The sequence below is a fragment of the Coptis chinensis genome, chromosome 3 (genome assembly GCF_015680905.1).
Source record: "Coptis chinensis isolate HL-2020 chromosome 3, ASM1568090v1, whole genome shotgun sequence".
Taxonomy (NCBI): Eukaryota; Viridiplantae; Streptophyta; class Magnoliopsida; order Ranunculales; family Ranunculaceae; genus Coptis; species Coptis chinensis.
In genome coordinates this window covers 110,589,565-110,610,082 of record NC_141458.1, presented here as the reverse complement: position 1 = coordinate 110,610,082, position 20,518 = coordinate 110,589,565, and the positions used below count along the sequence as shown (strand labels likewise).

The 20,518-nt window shown below is 34.8% G+C and overlaps 1 protein-coding gene and 2 long non-coding RNA genes across 6 annotated transcripts; all 3 read left to right on the top strand.

The window, feature by feature from the left end:
* Positions 1–4,181: 4,181 nt before the first annotated feature.
* LOC147512935 (uncharacterized) lies at positions 4,182–6,950 on the top strand. Of its 2 annotated transcripts, XR_015217303.1 has the most exons (3): positions 4,191–4,531; positions 6,435–6,764; positions 6,848–6,950. It is a non-coding gene; the product is annotated as an uncharacterized LOC147512935 (long non-coding RNA). The 2 variants fall into 2 exon arrangements; XR_015217304.1 differs by lacking the exons at positions 6,435–6,764; positions 6,848–6,950 and adding an exon at positions 5,247–5,607 and having other exon boundaries at positions 4,182–4,531.
* Positions 6,951–13,988: 7,038 nt separating this feature from the next.
* On the top strand, positions 13,989–17,230 carry LOC147512934 (uncharacterized). Of its 2 annotated transcripts, none has more exons than XR_015215138.1 (2): positions 13,989–15,925; positions 16,639–17,230. It is a non-coding gene; the product is annotated as an uncharacterized LOC147512934 (long non-coding RNA). The 2 variants fall into 2 exon arrangements; XR_015215137.1 differs by lacking the exon at positions 13,989–15,925 and adding an exon at positions 15,932–16,487.
* A 172-nt stretch (positions 17,231–17,402) lies between these two features.
* LOC147512933 (F-box protein At2g23160-like) lies at positions 17,403–19,399 on the top strand. 2 transcript variants are annotated; one of them, XM_086595932.1, is made up of 3 exons: positions 17,403–17,722; positions 18,012–18,606; positions 18,688–19,399. In XM_086595932.1, the coding sequence occupies exons 2-3, from the start codon at positions 18,015–18,017 to the stop codon at positions 19,368–19,370; spliced, it is 1,275 nt and encodes a 424-aa protein (XP_086452058.1). In that variant the 5' UTR covers positions 17,403–17,722; positions 18,012–18,014; the 3' UTR covers positions 19,371–19,399. The 2 variants fall into 2 exon arrangements, with proteins under 2 accessions (XP_086452058.1, XP_086452057.1); XM_086595931.1 differs by having other exon boundaries at positions 17,405–17,722; positions 18,012–19,399.
* Positions 19,400–20,518: the final 1,119 nt, after the last annotated feature.

The following is a 20,518-nucleotide window of genomic DNA, read 5'->3' as shown; positions in this document are numbered from 1 at the left end:
TTTGAGGGTGGGGAAAGAAAGAGAGTAGAAAAAGGTAGGGATGTCCATCTTGCCCGAAACCTGAAACCCGCCCAAAACCCGAACAAAATACCCGCACCGAACTCTGCTCGAACCCGACAAAACCCGAACCTGAACCCAAACCGAAATACATAGGGTAGGGTTTGGTCACACTCTCTAAACTCGGACCGATCCGAGCCCGACCCAATAATTTAGCCCTAAACCAGTTAAAAGGGTTAAAAAAACCAAAACCGAACCCGGACCAAAATCGAACCCCAAATCCGATTTCAATTGCATACTACTAATCTCATATAAAAGAATGAGTTAGATAAATATTTGGATTATGATCTCATTCATGTTTACAATGATGTGTTATTTAATATATTGGATTATGAAAATATTTATGTCGGGATTTCCAATTTTTTCAGTAATTGCACGTGATCATGTGTCTATAGTTCATTCCGAGTCCATCTATTTTTAAATCATATCAAATAATTATGTCCGAATATAGGTGATAATTATTTTCAAGTTCATTAGAAGTTTTATTTTGTTTGAAGGATTGATGGATAGCTGAAGAAAGAATAAAATGTAGATATATATTTCAAATAAAGTTTCTTATTGTTTTCTTTCTTCATTTCTACCGGGCTTTATCCTACCCAAACCCGAGCTCGATGGGTACCCAAAATATAGGGTTAGGGTAGGGTTTGATAACACTTCTTAACAAAATACCCGACTTCGAACCCGACCCGCTGAAAACCGGTCGGGTTTGGTAACCCGATACCCATTCAAAACCTGAAAAGTCAGGTTCGGGCTGGGTACCCGTTTGGACATCCCTAGAAAAATGGCTAAAATTTGGGTTTGAATTGAAGGGGGAAGCCAAAAAGTTGAAAAATGAGTTTTGAGTTTGATTTTGAGAGGGAAATTCAAATCAACCTAAAAAGAGAATAAATTGATTTTGAAATTTCATAAAAACAATTAGGCAAAATATTGAAATAGTATTGAATTATTGAATAATTTGTCTAAATATCAAGATGTCTAACCAAAATTGGGAATATCAAGGAATCTCAAATTTTGATAACATTACAAATTAAAATAATAATAATAAAAAATAATAATAATAAAATAGGTGTTAGATTAGATAATGAATATTAACTTCCAAATATACTAGATGTTAGATACTAGATTCAAAATATAGTTAGAATTGTATTGGGGTTTTTTTTTTTCTAAATATAGTTCTATTATTGTTAGAACTGTATTGACTAAACCCTAAACATATGTACAGTTGCAACATACCAATTCTAAAATCATAAATAATAACCAAAATGTTTTATTATGGAATGAAAAATGGGTTTAAATTATATAATTTAATCAAACTTTAATTTGTTGGTACAAATTTAGATGTTAAATCAATTCAAATAAAGTCTAGTTAAAACTGTACTGTTTCAAACCCTAAATCCTAAACATAAGTAAAGTTGCTACTAATTCTGAAATAAAAAATTACAACCCAAACGTTTTATTATAGATTGAAGAACGGGTTAATTTAAATAATTATATCGTCTTAACCAATTTTAATATGTTGGTAAAAATTTAGATATTAGATTAAAAGTGTAGTTAGAACTATATTAATTCAAACCCTAAACCCTAGACATAAGTATAGTTGCTACCAATTCCGAAATAAAAAATTATAACTTAAACGTTTTATTTTTGAATGGAAAATAGGTTTAAATTATATTATATAATCAAATTTTAATTTGTTGGTAAAAATTTAGATGTTAGATTCAAAGTCTAGTTAGAACTGCATTTATTCAAACCTTAAACCCTATAGACATGTACAATTGCTACCAATTCAAAATAAAAAAATTATAACCTAAATGTTTTCTACTTATTGGAACTAAGTTATCACCTAAAAAAACTACAAATAAGTTAAAATATGCTAATTATTAATCAAATTATTATCAAATAGATGACGAAACATTTAAATATTGGAATTTGACAACACAGCAACAAGATACCGAATGGTTTAAGAATTTTTAGTGTCTATTTGTTGTATCTTTACTTGGTAAATGGTAACCCGACGCTGTAATTTATGTTTATGTTTCAGCAACCCGTTACCGTGGTTTATGGTATTTTAAGGCAATGTATTACCGTTTCTCAAAATAGCACATACATCAAGATTACACAAAAATTATTTTGAAATCTAAGATTCAAACTATCGTAATCCATTTAGTTTCAATTCCATTAGGCAATTTCAATTACATTAATCTCCAATTTATTCTTTTTCATGTTCAATTCTTTCTTTTAACATCATATAATCTTCAATTTATTCGACATTGAGATGTGGGTAGTTGTATTGCGATAAATCGTTCATTTGAGAGTTGGGTAATGATACATACTCTATTTGAGAGTTAAAATATAAGAGGTATTGAGAGTTGGGAAGTAGAGAAAAATTGAGTTGAGTTGAGTTAAGGAAATTGAGTTGGATGTAGATAATTAGAGAAGGAGAGTATATTTTGATAGTGTATAGAGTTGCATAGTGCAAATTAGTTAGTTAAGGGCAATAGGAGGTTACCACTATTTTTTATGGGGAGTGCCTTCTTAGAAATGGAGAGTGTATTTAAGATTACCCTTTAAATATAATGTCGACCTCTTATTCTTGTCTCAAGTCTTCCCTTTTGCATACATTTTTTATTGTTCTTTTCAGGCGATGCTATTTGTCATACAAAAGAAGAAGCAATAGAACTATATAAGAAGAAAAGGGTATTAGTAATTTACCCCATGACATCTTTGGAGAGATACTCTTCTGTGTCTTGGCAGAGACTCTTTTCAAACTCAAGTGTGTGTCTAAGCGTTGGAACAAAACTATTTCTGATCCATGGTTTGTGAAACGTCACCTCGATCGATGGAGAACTCTTCCACCTGTATGCATAAAGTATGATGGGTTAGTTTGTGTTTCGACCAAATATGATTAAAACACTAAGTGGTGACGAAAAAAATGAAGAACGTAGAAAAATAGTGAAAAAGCGATGGTGATCAAGTGAATGATGAGACTGTACCTTTCGGTTGCCTACGTATCCAAATTATCGATGGGATCAAGTCTCAAGAACGTAGTTTTGTATGAAAAATAGTTTGGTATTTATATAGGTATAGTAAAGACTCCTTGTAGCTCAAGTATTCTTGTAGCTTAAGTAATTGTAATTGAATATAACTCTCAATTGATAATTATCTTTTTGATAAGAAACGAATCTGGACATAAATTAATATACGTTAGTGGCAAGCCATGTGGCTAAAATTCAGCCTTAGACACATTAGTTAATGGGCATGTACATTGATCCATGGTATTACAAATTGGGCTTTAACCCTGTTGATTAAACGAATAAAGTGGAGACTCCTACCAATAGACGTTTGCCACGTAGGTGGGGGTCGAAACACCGCCTCCTCTTTGGCATGCAAACAAAGTTCATATGGCAAAGAAGAGAAGAAAAATGTAAAGAAAAATCGTAAGAAAAAAGAACGAACACAACGATTTGCAAAGCGGTAGACAAACAGAATGATTTTAAAGCGGGAGACGAACAATAGTATGAAATGAAAAATTAAGAACCATAAAGTTGGTCACTCTGAAAATGAAGTATATATGGTGCAACTAGAAACTGAAGTTGGAAGTTGATAACCAAATCTTAAAACACCTTCTTTTTGTCGTGTTCTGGTGGTTGAGTTTGAGTAGTTGACACTTTTTTTTATAAGTTGACGAGATTCTACCCATTGGCATAAAAAAAAAAAAAAAAAAAGTTGCTTCTGTGCAGCTTGTTACTTCTTGCTAACCATGGTCAAATTAATTCGAGATATACTGTAACTCTGAACAAATTTCAGTTTATGAAATAAGAATTTTCAAAGTCTCAAGGAAAGTGATGTATAAAGCAGCAAAGTCATGGAAGTGGAATTCACACGTGAATGAATAACAACTAAATAAATGCTAAACGACTCAAATTGTACTTTCACTATCAAATTGTAAAAGAGATAACGCTATTGTCCAGAAGAAGTTGGACTTGAATAGGAAAGGCACATGACTAGAATATTGGACTTACATGTGATTGTACTAAGATTTGAAGAGAGAAATTGGAAGATGAGGATAATAGAATTAGATAACAAATAAACCACCGAGTTTTGGATAATAGAATTAGATAACAGATAAACCAGTGAGTCTCCCACCGTACCTTAAATTGTTTTGGATAACTGGATAAGAATTGTTACGTCAAATATGAACTGGACATTTTCAATTATATTTAAGTATCGAAAAAGCTCAAGCTCAAGGAACCTGCTTTGGGTCTAATGAAGTTGTACCAATGTTTGCATGGCATCATATGGGCAAGAGGATTCAACGAAGAAGATCAAGCAAGTGTTGCCATATACTGGATGAGCTAGGCCTCAAAAACCAATGGACCAGCTACGGGTCTCAAAAAACAACGAAGACAATATCGAAAAAGCTAGTCAGCGAGGCAACATTAATATTGAAGCCAATCCTCAAGGCAATCTAAAAGTAAGTATCGAAAAAGCTATATATGTCCAAGCATAGATGGAGACAGGGGGGCAGTCGCCCCCCCTCCAAAGGTTTTGAAGAACCATTATGTTCTATGTATTATAAGTATGAATTTTTTTGAATACGTAGAGGTACGCCCCCCTCAAAATAAGTTTAAATATTTTATTACCGCCCCCTCAAATTTTTTGACTATGCTTTTTAAACGTGAAGCCACAACATAGTCTTCTTATAATAGGTGTAGGAGCGCCACATCAAACCCAAGTGTTTTATCATTAATCTACTCAAGATTCCCTTACCAATGGGCATCATTTTTGAGTTGAAATTTTCATGGGTACAATTGATTCACAGCTGCAAGAATTAAATCACAAGTTTAAGGAGGATGTAATGAGATTGCTTGTTCTTAGCTCGGCTTTAGATCCTAGGAACAATTATAGATCATTCAAAATTAATGATATTTGCGAGCTTGCAAATAATTATTATCCAATGGATTTCACCGAGCAAGAAAATTTTCATTTGAGATACCAGTTGCAAAACTATGAGAATGACATTTTCATATACTCTGAGTTTCAAAATTTGTCACCCATTTCCAAGTTGTGTTAAGTTTTGATAGAAACAGGAAAGTCAACAATTTATCATCTTATAGATAGACTGATTCTGATTCGTCTTGTGTTGACTTTACCTATTTCAACTACTACATCGGAACGTGCATTTTCAGCGATGAGGATTGTAAAGACCAGGCTACGTAATAGGATGAAAGATGATTATCTAGCAAATTATTTGATTGTGTTTATTGAGAAAGATATTGCTAGACAATTTGATAAAGATTCTATCGTAGATGCTTTTGATGTCTTGAAGAAAACTCGGCAAGAGCGACTTCAAATGCCTGACTTGGCTACTTGAGCTCCTTGTTCGATCTTTTTGTATAGGGAGGATATAGGCTAACAAACCAATAGCTTCTTTTTGTTTTTAAATGTGGTATGTGGATACAAGTGATCATGATTAATTGTATATCCTCTTTGATTTTGCAATCATACTTTTTGATGACAAATATATGTATGCAGAAACTATCATTCCAATTGTGCTGTTGTTTACTTACTGTCCATTACTATAGACAGTGTATAAGTCATTTTATGGTTAATTTATATCTACAATGTATAATTTATATGTTGGACTATAGTGTAGTGTGAGTGAATTTGTAGTAGAAGAATGAAAAAATATAAGTGGTGAATTTGGGTTAACTAGTATTACCATATCCCCCTCCCCCTGGATGAGCCAATTAGGATTTTTTTTTTGTGTACCTGGGGGGAGACCCTAATTTCCCCATCTAGTGGGGATCCTAATTGGCTCATCTCATCTGGGGGGATGTGGTGATGACCATAGTTGTTATACTTACTTACAAACCATCCGGTCGGATATGCCAATTCAATGATTTGGCTTAGTTTTTTGGAGACGAAAGAGCTGAGAGTGCACGTAATATATGAAATATACCTCTTAAAACAGTCTATATAAGTGACTGTGGGGAGCTTAAAGTGGCCAAGCCTTTGCTTTCTCCTAGTCTATCTTGATTGTTCCTTTTCGAGATCCATGGGGTATGTTCATAATTTGAATGTTTTACTTCATCTACTAATACGTTTTGTTATCCCTTGTTAATTACATGGTCAAAGTGGTAAACACGCTTCATGCTATTTCATTTTCTGAAATAGTATAAGCACTCCCCCCCTAGGTCAGATTTCTGGCTCCGTCCGGCCGTCTTATATTTTGATTGTGTATATACACTTGCCCCCCCTAGGTCAGATTCCTGGCTCCGTCCCTGTGTCCAAGTGTAACGCACATTGAAAGTCATGATGTTAGAGTTTCTTCTCTTATTGTTTTGTACACGATACTGAGCTAATGAAACTTATAGGTGGGGTTGAGATATTTAATGCTGGGGCTAGACGAGGAGAACTATAGATCACCGGCAAAGTCAAACACATTGCAAACGAACGTGTGTCTAATTAGAGAATAAATCGTCGAGATGACGGAAAAAAATTGAAAAAAGAAATGAGCGTAGAAAAAAGGTCCTTGCACGCGAGCGAGAAAAATAAAAGAACCGGATTGTAAAGGAAAGAATGATAGAGATTGTTCGGGGCTACTATTCGAAAAGCAATGGCTAAAAAAAAAAAATGTCGTTCACCATGGATGAGCTCGAAAAATACTTAAAACGGTGTCAATGATTTTCGACAGCATGAAACAGGTATGTTAGTATTTGTTATCAGTTATCTTAAAATTTTGGTTAAGTCAGGAAGACTGATAAAAAGATTTGTATTTTTGTCACAGGTTGAAATGGAGGAATTACGAGCAAAAGATATTGACGAAAAATGTTGAGCGGAAAGATCGCAATGCCTTAAAAAAAATAAAGAAGCGGAAGAAAGGTTTTGCTTTCGGGTGATTATACCAAGAATGCAAAAGAAAGAAATAAAAAAAAGCCGGAGAAAATTTTTAAAAGCTCATAAGAACCGAATTTTAAAAAGTGTCTCTCAGAAATATCGGCCTAAAGCCTTAGAAAAAATAATGAAGCTGACGGAAAGTTTCACTCAGAAAGATAGGCTGAATACCTTAAAAAATAATGAAGTTGACGGAAAATTTTGCTCGAAAAATTTCTCTTAGAAAGATTGGCATAATGCCTTAGAAAAAAGAAAGAAGTTGGAGAAAGTTTACGCTAAGAAGGTTGACGTAATGTGAATTTAATTTTGCCGCACGGAGGAATGGCGGTATTACGAGCAAATTATATTCACAAAGAGTCGACGGAGAAAAGTTTCGCATAGAAAGGTGTCAATTAATTCCGTAGAAGAATTAAAGAAGATGAGAGAAGTTTCGTTGAGAAAGAGCGGCGCAATGCCTTAGAAAAAATAATGAATGCGGAAGATAGTTAACTGAAAGTGCTAAGCGAAGCGAATGCAGATTTCGAAGAAGAAAATGAAGATTTAATCAAGCGACCGTAAGACAATTGATAGACACAATTGATTAGGTAATTGTGTGAATGTAATACCATAGAGCTAAAACTTGTTTTGATGAAAAATAAAAATGAAGTATGAGTTTGCTATTGAATATTGTTGTTGTGTTAGATAACATACCTGTAGAAAACTGACAATGGTGTTGATTTATGTAGTTGAAATGAAATAGAATGAGACGCCCCCATGTAGAGAAAAATGCCCCCAATACTAACTTAACTTGGCAAAATTAGAATAAGCAAGCGTAAAAACGTTCAAACTTACACTAGCGAAGCTAAACATGGTAACTTCATCAGATTTTATCGTAGCGAGAGTAATGTACTAAGCGAGCATAAAAGCGTTCAAACATAGACTGATGAAGCTAAACGTGGTAACTTCGTCAGATTTTGTCGTAGCGAGAGTAATGTACTAAACGAGCGTAAAAGCGTTCAAACTTAGATTGACGAAGCTAAACGTGGTAACTTCGTCAGGTTTTGTCGTTGCGATAGTAACATACTAAGCGAGCGTAAAAGCGTTCAAACTTAGACTGACGAAGCTAAACGTGGTAACTTCGTTAGATTTTGTCGTAGCGAGAGTAACAAATTAAGCGAGCATAAAAGCGTTAAAACTTAAACTGGCAAAGCTAAATGTGGTAACTTCGTCAGATTTTGTCATAGCGATAGTAACGAACTAAGCGAAGCGTAAAAGCGTTCAAACTTAGACTGACGAAATAAAATGTTATAACTTCGTCAGATTTTGTCGTAGCGATAGTAACGAACTAAGCGAGCGTAAAAACGTTCAAACTGAAACTGACGAAGCTAAACATAGTAACTTCGTTAGATTTTGTCGTAACGATAGGAACGAACTAAGCGAGCGTAAAAGCGTTCAAACTTAGACTGACGAAGCTAAACGTTATAACTTCGTCAGATTTTTTTGTAGCGATAGTAATGAACTAAGCAAGCATAAAAGCGTTCAAACTTAGACTGACGAAGCTAAATATGGTAACTTCGTCAGATTTTATAGTAGCGATAGTAACGAACTAAGCGGAGCGTAAAAGCGTTCAAACTTAAACTGACAAAATTAAACGTTATAACTTCGTCAGATTTTGTTGTAGCGATAGTAACGAACTAAACGAGCGTAAAAATATTCAAACTTAGACTGACGAAGCTAAACGCGGTAACTTCGTCAGATTTTGTCGTAGTGATAGTAACGAACTAAGTGAGCGTAAAAACGTTCAAACTTAGACTGACGAAGTTAAACACGGTAACTTCGTCAGATTTTGTCGTAGCGATAGTAACGAACTAAGCGAGCGTAAAAGCATTCAAACTTAGACTGACAAAGCTAAACGCGGTAACTTCGTCAGATTTTGTCATAGCGATAGTAACGAACTAAGCGAGCTTAAAAGCGATCAAACTTAGACTGACGAAGCTAAACGCAGTAACTTCATCAGATTTTGTCGTAGCGATAGTAACGAACTAAGCGAGCGTATAGATTGACGAAGCTAAACGTGGTAACTTCGTCAAATTTTGTTGTAGCGATAATAACGAACTAAGCGAGCGTAAAAACGATTAAACTTAGACTGACGAAACTAAACGTGGTAACTTCATCAATTTTTTTCGTAGCGATAATAATATTGCGATGGAAAGAAAATGATACCATTAGAACTGATGTGAAAGAAAAACTTTATTGATTACCAAATCTTGAAAAGTGTAAAGATAATAATGGAAAAGAAACTATTGAACTGGAAACATACTAACAAATTTTTGTCCAGTTTTTCGTTCAACTTGTCTATTTTGTCCGCTCACTTAGTAAAATAATCTGTTGCGACAAACAAGAAACAAACACTGCCAGGGGCTGGCAGAAATAAACCAACAATGTCAAGGCCCCATTTCGTAAATGACCAAGGTTTATGGATTGGATGACGCTTCATCGCGGAAAGTTTGACCCATATCATACATCATGTTTTTGACAAGGCACACACTTCTCGGATAAACGCATAACATCCTTTGGCATGTATAGCCACCAATACCATTGGGTCATTGCTATGTGAGCGAGACTTTGCCCCCAGGAGTGGTGTTCACATAGTCCTGAATGAATTTCTTCGAGGCCTAGTAAATCATTCGTTCTGCCCAAACAACGAAGGATAAGATTGAGACTTGTGCCGCTGCGATAGAGTTTTTGGTCATCAGGAATTTCAGAGCATCGTCAGCTTCATGATCGTCATCGGTAGATACCGAGACATTATCAGTGTCAAGCTCGTTGGAATCATCTAACAACATAAGTGGTTAATCCAGTGTTGTCGTGACATCGACGACTTGATTTTTCACGGATAAGTATGCGATAGAAACAGGATGCCTTACATCATAACGCGGATACTGTACAATACTGATAGATACAAAATTTCGTATAATTCGTTGAATTAAGTTAAAAAAAACCGACCGTTATATCATGCAAGCCGCATATTATCATTCAAAATGGCTAGCGGCTAACTTAGAATAATTAATCTTAACTTAGTCGCCCCCAGCTGAAGAGTTATGCGTATACCGCAAATGACAGTTTCGTACTTGGCCATATTATGTGAAGCGTCAAAACCCAAACGTAGAGACCTCCCAATTGTGTCTTCATTCAACTTCAAGATGACAAAACCAAGACCGGAGCTAGACTTATTATGCGAACTATCGGTGTAAATCTAACAATCAACTAATATATCGGATAAATATTTCAAGTCATCGCCCTGCGGAGGTAATAACAATTAGGGATCGACATGTTCTTCATCGAGTAATGCGTTCGATATAGGAATATCATTGATAAGAAATTAGCCACTAGCAAAACCAAAGTTTGTCTCTATTTAACTATATGAGTGTCAGAGACAATGTTGTAAGCGCTAAGGTAACTTTTCCATTTTGTAACTCAGTCCGTAGACATTGCAAAAAACTTGCACAGCAGATATTCGATAAGTATAAACTTTGACTATTCCTTCTTTGAAATAAGCTTAAGACATCTGAGAGCATGAAACAATGCCAATGCAAATTTCTCAAAGCAAGAATGCCGCCATTCAACTGATATAAGAGTCGTACTAACAAATAAAATGAGACGACCATCGTCACTATCAAACGACAATGGACAAATATGAATTAGATGCATTTTACTGAGATTCGTGAAAAGTAACCATTGCGAAGTCCGTATTTATTGTCTTGAAGTCGTGGGTAATCATTGTGAACAACAAGAATCTAATCATCACCACTTAAACGATTCCACACGCAACTATATTGTTAGCTTATGTTACGTTGTGGTGTGATAGATACAACACCATTTTCGAGAACTCATGGATGACGTACATTACAAACAACAGGAATCTCATCCTCATCCTCACCTCGTAAATGATCCCACATGCTACGATGTCATTGGCGTGCGTTACATTGTGGTGTGACAGATACAACATCATCTTCAAGAGGAATGGTTTGTGTCAGACGACGTTTGTAGTAGTTGTTATGTTTGTCGTACACTCGTGCACTTTTGAAAAAGTGTTCTCGAGACATATGACGGATATTATCCGCAACAGATGACGAAGAATTGTTACAGGCAATAACTTTGTGTCGAATAATTTGGTGCATTGGTGGAATGGTAGCCAGATCGTATGCAATCGGGTGTTGAAAAGGAATTGGAGGGAGTAGTTCGATACCGCTAGGTTGACCTTGAACCTCACATTCGCGATGATTGTCAGTAAGTGCATCGAGAACTTAGGCTCGTCGAGTATTCGTCATAACTTTTGTAGAACGTGATTGTCGATTTTGAATAAGAACCACAGACGGCGCCAATTATGTTTTGACCAAATATGATCAAAATACTAAGTGGTGACGAAAGAGATGAATAATGTAGAAAAGTAGTGAAAAAGCGATGGTGTTCGAGTGAATGATGAGACTGTACCTTTCGGTTACCTACGTACCCAAATTATCGATGGGATCAAGTCTCAAGAACGTAATTCTGTATGAAAAATAGTTTGGTATTTATATAGGTAGAGTAAAGATTCCTTGTAGCTCAAGTATTATTGTAGCTTAAGTAATTGTAATTGAATATAACTCTTAATTGATAATTATCTCTTTGATAATAAACGAATCTGGACATAAATTAATGTACATTAGTGGCAAGCCATGTGGCTAAGGTTCAACCTTAGACACATGAGTTAATAGGCTTGTACATTGATTCATGATATTGTAAATTAGGCTTTAGCCCTGTTGATTAAATGAATAAAGTGGAGACTCCTACTAATGGACGTTTGCCACGTAGGTGGGGGTCGAAACAATTTGCATACTACTTTTGCAATGACATTACTGGAGAGAGGTTTAACGTATTACGTACATGACTTGTGTAATAACAAGATTTCAGTTATAGAAGACTCTTGTGATGGTTTGCTCATTCTGGGGACTTTTAACATATTACATGACCCTGACGTTTGTACTTATCCCGACATTGTCAACCCCGTCACTCGATTTTCTACCAAGATACCTTCTCCCCCATAGAAGAATTGCGATTATCTTCAACTAGTTTTCGACGATACTATACACCAATATAAGATTCTGGTATGCAAGTCTCGAAGACCCTAATGATTACTAGGGGCGTTCCTTTTGGTCATACTTGCCATGACGGGGTTTCTTATTCTCATGAGCTCTTAGTGTTGACTTTAGGAGGTACATGGCATTAAAAAAACATCTTGGATGAAATTGACACAATTAAAGCATTTGTCCGGTTGGATCTGAACCCGTGGTGTTTAATAGAAAAGTGTATTGGGTTTCTTATCTTGAAAGTGTCAAAAGACATACAATCATTTCAATGGACATTGCAAGTGAGAAGACGGAGGAAATTGAAATGCCAAACCTTTCGAAGTTTGGCAAGAATTTGGCTTTGATTTTAAAGTTAATGGTGGTTAGGGGATCTTTGTATCTTGTATTTGGATCTTGATCACCATTGTTTCATCATCTGGATTTTAGAAGACATTGAGAAGCAAATATGGACTAAGCTTCACCAAAAGAAATATGAGATGAATCATGATACTTGTGCTTGCATATATATATATATATATATATATATATATATATATATATATATATATATATATATATATATATATATGATATATATATATATTCAAAGTTTATAACACTAGGTTGGAGATTTCCACTTTTTTTGTGGATACCATAGTTTATACCATACCTCACAACTTAATTTATCTACAACATGAATTATAACCTAGTTTTTTGTGGATGTGTTCAACTAACCAAGAAGACCACCTCTATAAAATTTCACCTCATTTGATAATGTTTAACTATGTCAAAAGATGATTCCAAAATCAAAAAATTTGAACTGTTAAAAAAAATTCAAAGTTTATAACAACTTTTAACTAGGTTGGAGATTTCCAAATGAGATGAATTTTTGTGGAGATGTTACCTATGGTTTGTAGATCATATCCACAAATTATTACCACTTAATTCATCTTGTAAGGGGGTGTGGTATAAACTATGGTATAAAAAGTATAGTAAACGTAACTTGCTCATGTATATATATATATACATATATACATACGGGCTTGCTATGTCGACATACAGAAATAACATATGGAATTGACATATCTACTTACATAATGAACTAAAAGCTGATTTTATAGGGATGTGATCTCCACAACATGGAGATCATCTCCACAAAAAATCAGCTCCTTTGAACATGTCTAACCCTACCAAAAATTGAGTTCAAATTAAAAATTTATCTGACGGTCCAGAATTTTAACACTCTTTTGATAAGACTAGACACATCCGATTGAACTGATTTTTTGTGGAGATACTATCCATGGTAGGGGGATAATATCTACCAAAAATCAGCCCTTAGAACAATGTGCAAGTCTGCTTTTAGATTTTGTCTATTTTGATGTCAATTTCAGGAGAAAAAATCGTCTAATTTTGAGTTTTCATGTTAGAAAGTCAAATGACCAACTTGTCGTTATCTGGGAGCGAGTTTGAGCATTGATCCGACATATATATATAGATGAGATGTCCTAAGCTGTTTAGCTCAGATATATATATATATATATATATATATATATATATATATATATATATATATATATATATATATATATATAGCATGTATTTTATATTGTTTTATTAGTATTATTTAGACATGGGCCTATTATCTACAAAGTGGGCTTAAAAAATGATAAAGATAAAAATAACCACCGAACCTCTTTCCTTGTATTTGGGGTATTAAAAAAATATAAATAAAATAAAAGAGAGAAAAAAGATATGGGAGAGAAAGTGAGAAAGAAAAGAGTGAAGAGTGAAGCGAGGGAGAGTTCTAGGTTTAAACCAAAGAGAAATAAAGAGAAAAGAAAAAAAGAAGAAGAAAGGGTATTGGCTGCTTCGGCACGATGCCATTTTTCGATTTTCTTTACTAGATTATAACTAATGTTTTGCGATATCTGGTGAGTGGACTGTTTTTATTAATTTATATATTGTCACTATGAGTTTGTTACCGTGATTATCAATGCTTTGTGGTTTGACAAGGTATTGGCAAGAACATATGATAGTACGGTGTGATGGGTAGCACTAGCAAGTGACATGGATACACATTAATTTCTATTGGTTATTATGATATATGTATTAAGAAACTGGATTAATCTCTTTATGCGTGCTGTTTGATTTTCTTTTGGCTAAGGTTTGGTTACTTCTCACATCAAAATAATAATGGGGATAATTTGTGGACTTGAATACTTCTCACGGTCAAAACCCAACATAATGTCCATGCAAGGACTGTTTGATTACATAGAAGGTATACCATTAAATTGGGGCCATGTAATAATTGTGCAATATGCTATAAGTTAGACTTTAATATGCATGAATACAACCTATCTATTAGTTTCGAACCGGCTTCTCTATTAAAATTTCTTGATGTAAAAAGATCCTACATGAGCATGATGTATATGTGTGTGTATACTTAAGTACTGACATGGGTGTGGTATATGTATATGGTGCACCACTATTTTTTTAAAGCCGGATGCAATTTCAATTTGCTATCAGCATATTGGTATCATGTCATTTCACCTGGGCATGCTATATGTTAAAGACTTGTACAGACTGTATGTTAATAAAATATATATTTGCAAGATGGAATGGTATTAATTCATTTTATTTACATTCTTTTATTTGGTTTACAATACTTTATCTATGTGGTAACATATTTGCATGTTTTTACTATTAGGTTATAGCGGTCGGAATTTGGTCAATTTAATTTGTGAGTTAGATTTTATGATTTATGTAGTAACATGATATGTTCTTACTATTTATATTGTTCATATGAATCTTGATTGGTAGCATGAGCCATTAATAAACTGTAGAGTGGTATTTGAAGAAGATGAATAGAGTACAGTGAATTTTACTCTACAAAACGTCTCTGATGCAATATTTGTTTCTACCTAGATTGAGACCTTTTCCAAAACAAATTTTTGTCAAATTTAAACTATAGTGTCCTGACACATTGAAGTATGACATATTTAATTTTCGGACAGATCCAATGGCCGGATATCTGTCGAGGCCTTTATTAGCAAGACTGGTTTCTAGTTTAACTCTCTGTAGAAAACTGCAGCGTGCAGTTGTAAGCTTTTGCTTAGATGGAGATTGAAAAAATTCTGGATGGAGGTTACATTTAATCTGTAGCTGTATAACACATGGTAGTATTACATATTAAAATTATAGACAAATCCAACGGTTGGATATCTTTTTAGGCACGCATAAGTGTGATTGGTCGTAGTTTTTCTACACCAGAAAAATTGCAGTGCGCAGTCTTTTTCTTCTGATTAGATGGAGGTTGATCCTTTGTTGGATAGATATCAAATTTGATCTGTATATTTATAACACACAGTAGTTTTACCCTTTAAAATTTCAGAGAAATCCAACAGTGGTTATCTGTTGAGGCAACATAGAAAAACAAACCTATTAATATTGGTTAAGTCATGAATGGAAATGGTTAGGTGTTTAAGTTAGTTATTGGCAAAATGGCGGTGTATGTTATGTCGTGTTTATAATTTTAGTATATTCTTATTATTATGGAAAGATTGGTGTGGAATGAAAGGATATAATTATTTTCTAATTATCGTAAATGTTCAAATGTATATAGAAATTGGTTATGGCTAGTTATTGGATTTTATTGTTATATCTCGGTGATTTAAAGTATTTGTGATAACCGGTATGTGGAAATTGATTGTACTCTTTTAGAGTCTTGCTCCTCGATTGAAAGTGTATTTTAATTCACGAGGCATTTAATAAATGCATTAACTCTTGAATTCTACACGGGCCAAGCACCTAATGGAATAAAAACCAATTGGGTCATACACGATTACAGGACAAATTAGAGGCGCTGCGAGATTGACAATGCTGAGGTATTTTCAGACCCTCATCAACCTCTAATCTTTACCCCATATGTTTAACGACTTTTTTTGTAGTTCTTGTGGCTTTTGAGTTAAGTTTCATATTAAGGAGGTCCCACACTCTCCTCGTCTGGATTTGGAAACATTTAGAGATCTGTATTAGTTTATTCGCATCAAATCTAGTTCTGAATTAGCTCTTCATGTTAGCAAGGTTATAGACGCTGGTCCGAAATGGTATGGGTTTTGATCCCATCAAGTATCCATGTTCACTTTGATGCCGCCCCTTTTCAGAGAATGGTTCTAGAGTTTAGTTGAATATAATCTGTTTTCTCCTTTGTTAAGTAGTGTCTGGTCCTTGTATTGTCTTTCTAGATTTAAGATCTGTATCACTGTATGGTAGTGGTTGCGTTGTAGTGGTCAGAGGCAGGGATGGTGCTAGGAAAGTTTAGTGTTATGGACTTTTGGATTTGCTTAGCAATGGCACTTTCGGAAGACAATCTGAAAGTTGGACCTGCCTTGGATTGGATTGGTCACACGGCTGGAATTTCCGTAAGCTAGTTTTAATGAAAATCATGTAAGAAGACATACACATGTTATGCTTGTACTGTAGCTTTTGATCTTTATTCACACGTGCATACTCTGACATGATTTAATAGTTAGAAGCGAAAAACGTTTTTACCGATTTTCTATTTCCCTGTCTTACATCAGTTCAAACTCCTGTGTAGGTTGAAAGGGCTGAACACTGTAGGCTTCTGGCAGACTCCAAGAGACACCTAGAGGAATGTACATCCAGTTTTCCAATTCAAGACCTTCGTGGAAGCTGTAATTTCTCAGAACAAGACATCATTGAGGTTGGAGATCTTGATAATCCACAATCATCGTTTTCGAGCTGCCCAGATTCTGAAACTTGCCCAGACAGGAAACAGAGTTTAGTGTTTCGGCATCTATCAGGCCAGATCAGGTGGTTTCCAGACTAGAAAGTTTAGGTATGTCGTTAAATGGATAAAACCTTGTTCTGGACTTCAAAGAGCTTCAAAGAGTATGTGATAAGAATCTGAGACAACACCAGAGAAAGTGGGATCGCCATCCAGTGACGACCTTGCTGCAGTAGTGCAAGCTGAATGAAAGTAAAGCTACTAAGAATGGGATGAATAGGCTTAGGAAGAAGTATTGGCGTTTTATGCCATTTTACTGATTTTTTTTATGTTTAGGTTTCAAGTAAGTTGTATATACCTTGTAGAAACTAGAAGTTGAGAGAGAACAAAGAAGAATACAAAGGCTACCTTGATGAAGAATACAAAGAATATTACGAGTTTAATATACAAAAATTGATTAACAAGAAAAAGTCATAGATTCCACTAATTTGTAAACAAAAAAAAAAGATTCCTAAGAAATCCACATATATCGCTATTCGCCATATTTTGCATTTCCGCTTTGGTAAAAGAGTCATAGGTTCCACTAATTCGATAAACATGAGATTAAAAACAAATTGCAAAATAGGCAGCTTACTGTTTACTGCCACTGCGCTTCGAAGTTCAAACAATAAAGCACTCATGCCGTCTTGGGCTCTTGGCAGGGCCTAGGGCCCGACTTGAGATAGAAAGTTACCAATTTTGACTCGTTTGGAACTCTTCTATGGACAGACCGCTTCTCGGTGCATCCCAAATTTCGATTTGAATTTGAAACACTCCCAAATTCCGGTTCGAATTTGTGTCCAATTTACATTTCGTAACACATATTAATCCAATTTGTCTTACTATCTATATTCGTAATATAGATAGCCTCAATCAATTCGTTCAAGGTCACCAGGTATTTCATGTTTGCATCTGTTATGAATTTCATGTTTCTTGTGTATCTATCTTTGGTTGGTTTTTAATTAAGAAATTGATTGATTTATAATTTTATACATAATTGGAGTTTAACATCGTTACTTGTAAATGAGAACAGAAACCCGAACTAATCCAACAAAGATTATGAGTTCCATAACAAGTCGGAAAAGAAGCCTTTTAAATATAACGTCGACCTCTTATTATTCTTGTTTTTACTTTTTTCCGACTTCATACTTCTCTCTCAACTCTTCCTTTTGCGTGCTTTTCAGGAGATGCTTCTCTCAGATCAAGTTTGTCGTCGTACAAAGGAACAAGTAACAGAAGAAACAGAAGAAGAAAATAGTATTAGTAATTTACCCCATGACATCTTCCGAGAGATACTCATCCGCGTCTCCACAGAGACTCTTGTCACACTCAGGTGCGTCTGTAAGCGTTGGGACAAAACTATTTCTGATCCATGGTTTGTGAAACTTCACCTCGATTGGTCGAGATCTCTTCCACCCGGATTAATCAAGCATGATGGGATTGCCACATACTACTATTGCAATGACATTACTGGAGAGAGGTTTAACGTATTACACGACATGTTCAATGATGATAACTTGATAATAGAGGACTCTTGTGATGGTTTGCTTTTTATGGGAGCTTTTGACCCTAACCCTAACCCTAACCCTAACCCTGTTGGTTATGATAGTCCTGATTCTTACCACATTGTCAACCCAGTCACTCGATTTTCTACCAAGATACCTTCTCCCCCTGAGAAGAATTATGAATATTTTCGACTAGTTTTTGACGATACTATACAGCAATATAAGATTCTAGCTTGGTACGCAAGGGCTGAAGAAGATTACGAAGACGTTAATGGTGTAGATCCTTCATCCATTCCTTTTTGTAATACACTTTATAAAGTTCCTCATTTTCACAAGCTCCTGGTGCTGACTTTAGGTGGTACCTGCATAAAAAATGCATCTTGGAGGAAGTTGACACTGCCAAAGCGTTATCGGGTTGGATGTGAACCAGTGGTGTTTGATAGAAAAGTATATTGGGTTTCTTATCTTAAAAGTGCCAAAAGGCATTTAATCATTTCAATGGACATTGCAAGTGAGAAGATGGAGGTAATTGAAATGCCAAACCTTTCGAAGTTTGATAGGAATTTGATTTTGTGTTTAAAGTTAATGGTGGTCAGGGGATCTTTGTATCTCGTATTTGGCTCTCTTGATCACCATTGTTGCATCATCTGGATTTTAGAAGACATTGAGAAACAAATATGGACTAAGCTTCACCAAAAGAAATATGAGATGAATCATGATACCTGTTCTTGCAGCTCCGACTCCAATTATATTATGGTTCCCGATGGTCGAGAATTGACCTTAAGTGAATTAGAGTCTCAAGCACGAAGTGTACTACATCTATATAACCAGGAGGCAGTTACTCATGTTGCTCATTTCAATAGCCTCGTTAGTCTGAAGGTCAACTTGCCTAAAAAAACAAAAAAAAAAAACTCGCCCAAAAGATGGTGTTCGCACAGTTTTATGCATGCTATTTTATCTTTTTTCATTTTATTTGTATCAATATTCTTTTTATTTCTGTCATGTAAAGTCTTAATTGTATCAATGAATTTGATATAAGTTCTCAATAAAAGGATGGTGTTCACTTAGTTTTATGTTTGTTGTTTTGTCCCTTTCTTTTTATTTTATTTTATTTTTTTTATAGGAAAGACCTGTGTCAGAGACACAGGCTTCTAATTCATTCATTCATAATAAAATATAAGAAGTCATTACAATACATGAGGATTTCGACAGGACCTCTTTTTGTAGCCCATGCCACAAGATTATGAGCTAAAACTCTAGGAGTATGTCTAAAAGAAAAAAAGTGTAGAGAGTTAAGATTATAAAACATATTTAATAGCAGGGTCCTCCATTTTCAAGGTGCACTGTCAGCTCCATGTTTGTAGGCTTCAACTACTTCCATTGCATCTCCTTCAAAAATAATATCCCTCAATTGCTGCAAAAGAACAAATTCCACTGCAAGTTCTGTAGCCAGGAGCTCAATTTCTGCCGAGGTTGTGGCCTTCATTTTCTTTGAGCATGCTCCTAAGATCCTTCCTTCATGATCCCTGCCATATATAAAATGATTCTTAAGATCATAAACCAGGATTTTCAATCACATGCTAATCACATAACAATACTCATAAATAAACATACCTTTATCTGAAGTCATGCTTGCTTGCGAGAATTTTTAATGGGGGAGAACTAGATTTCTCTCTCTTAACCTATAAATCATAATTGTGTTTTTGATGAATTGAATTGATTGATGGAAATCAATACATATTTATACGTAGAGAGAGGACTTTAGTTTCCTAATTCATAAGATTCCCATTATCCATCATGATCCATCATGGTAGGAATATTGTAATTAAGGAAAGACTTTTGTTTAGTAAACTACTATAACGGCAATTTCTAAGTAAACCAATATACCCTATATTCTCTATGGACCATATCTAGGGTTTCCGTTAATAGGAAATTCTTGTGTTTAGAATATTTCCAACAGTCTCCCACTTGGTCTATAGGAGGATAATACTGTTTATGGTTTAGTTTAGAAAACATTAGGCGCGCGTAAATGCCGAGTTAACATTTAATGGTTATCGTAAGTACCATAGTTTTTTTTTGAAGCATTTAGGGGTTAGGCATACCCCAACCTGTATTAAAAAACTCTCAAGTACACATGACCTGCAACATCCTCTTTTACAATTTGGTCTAGACTTTCCTCTAGAGGT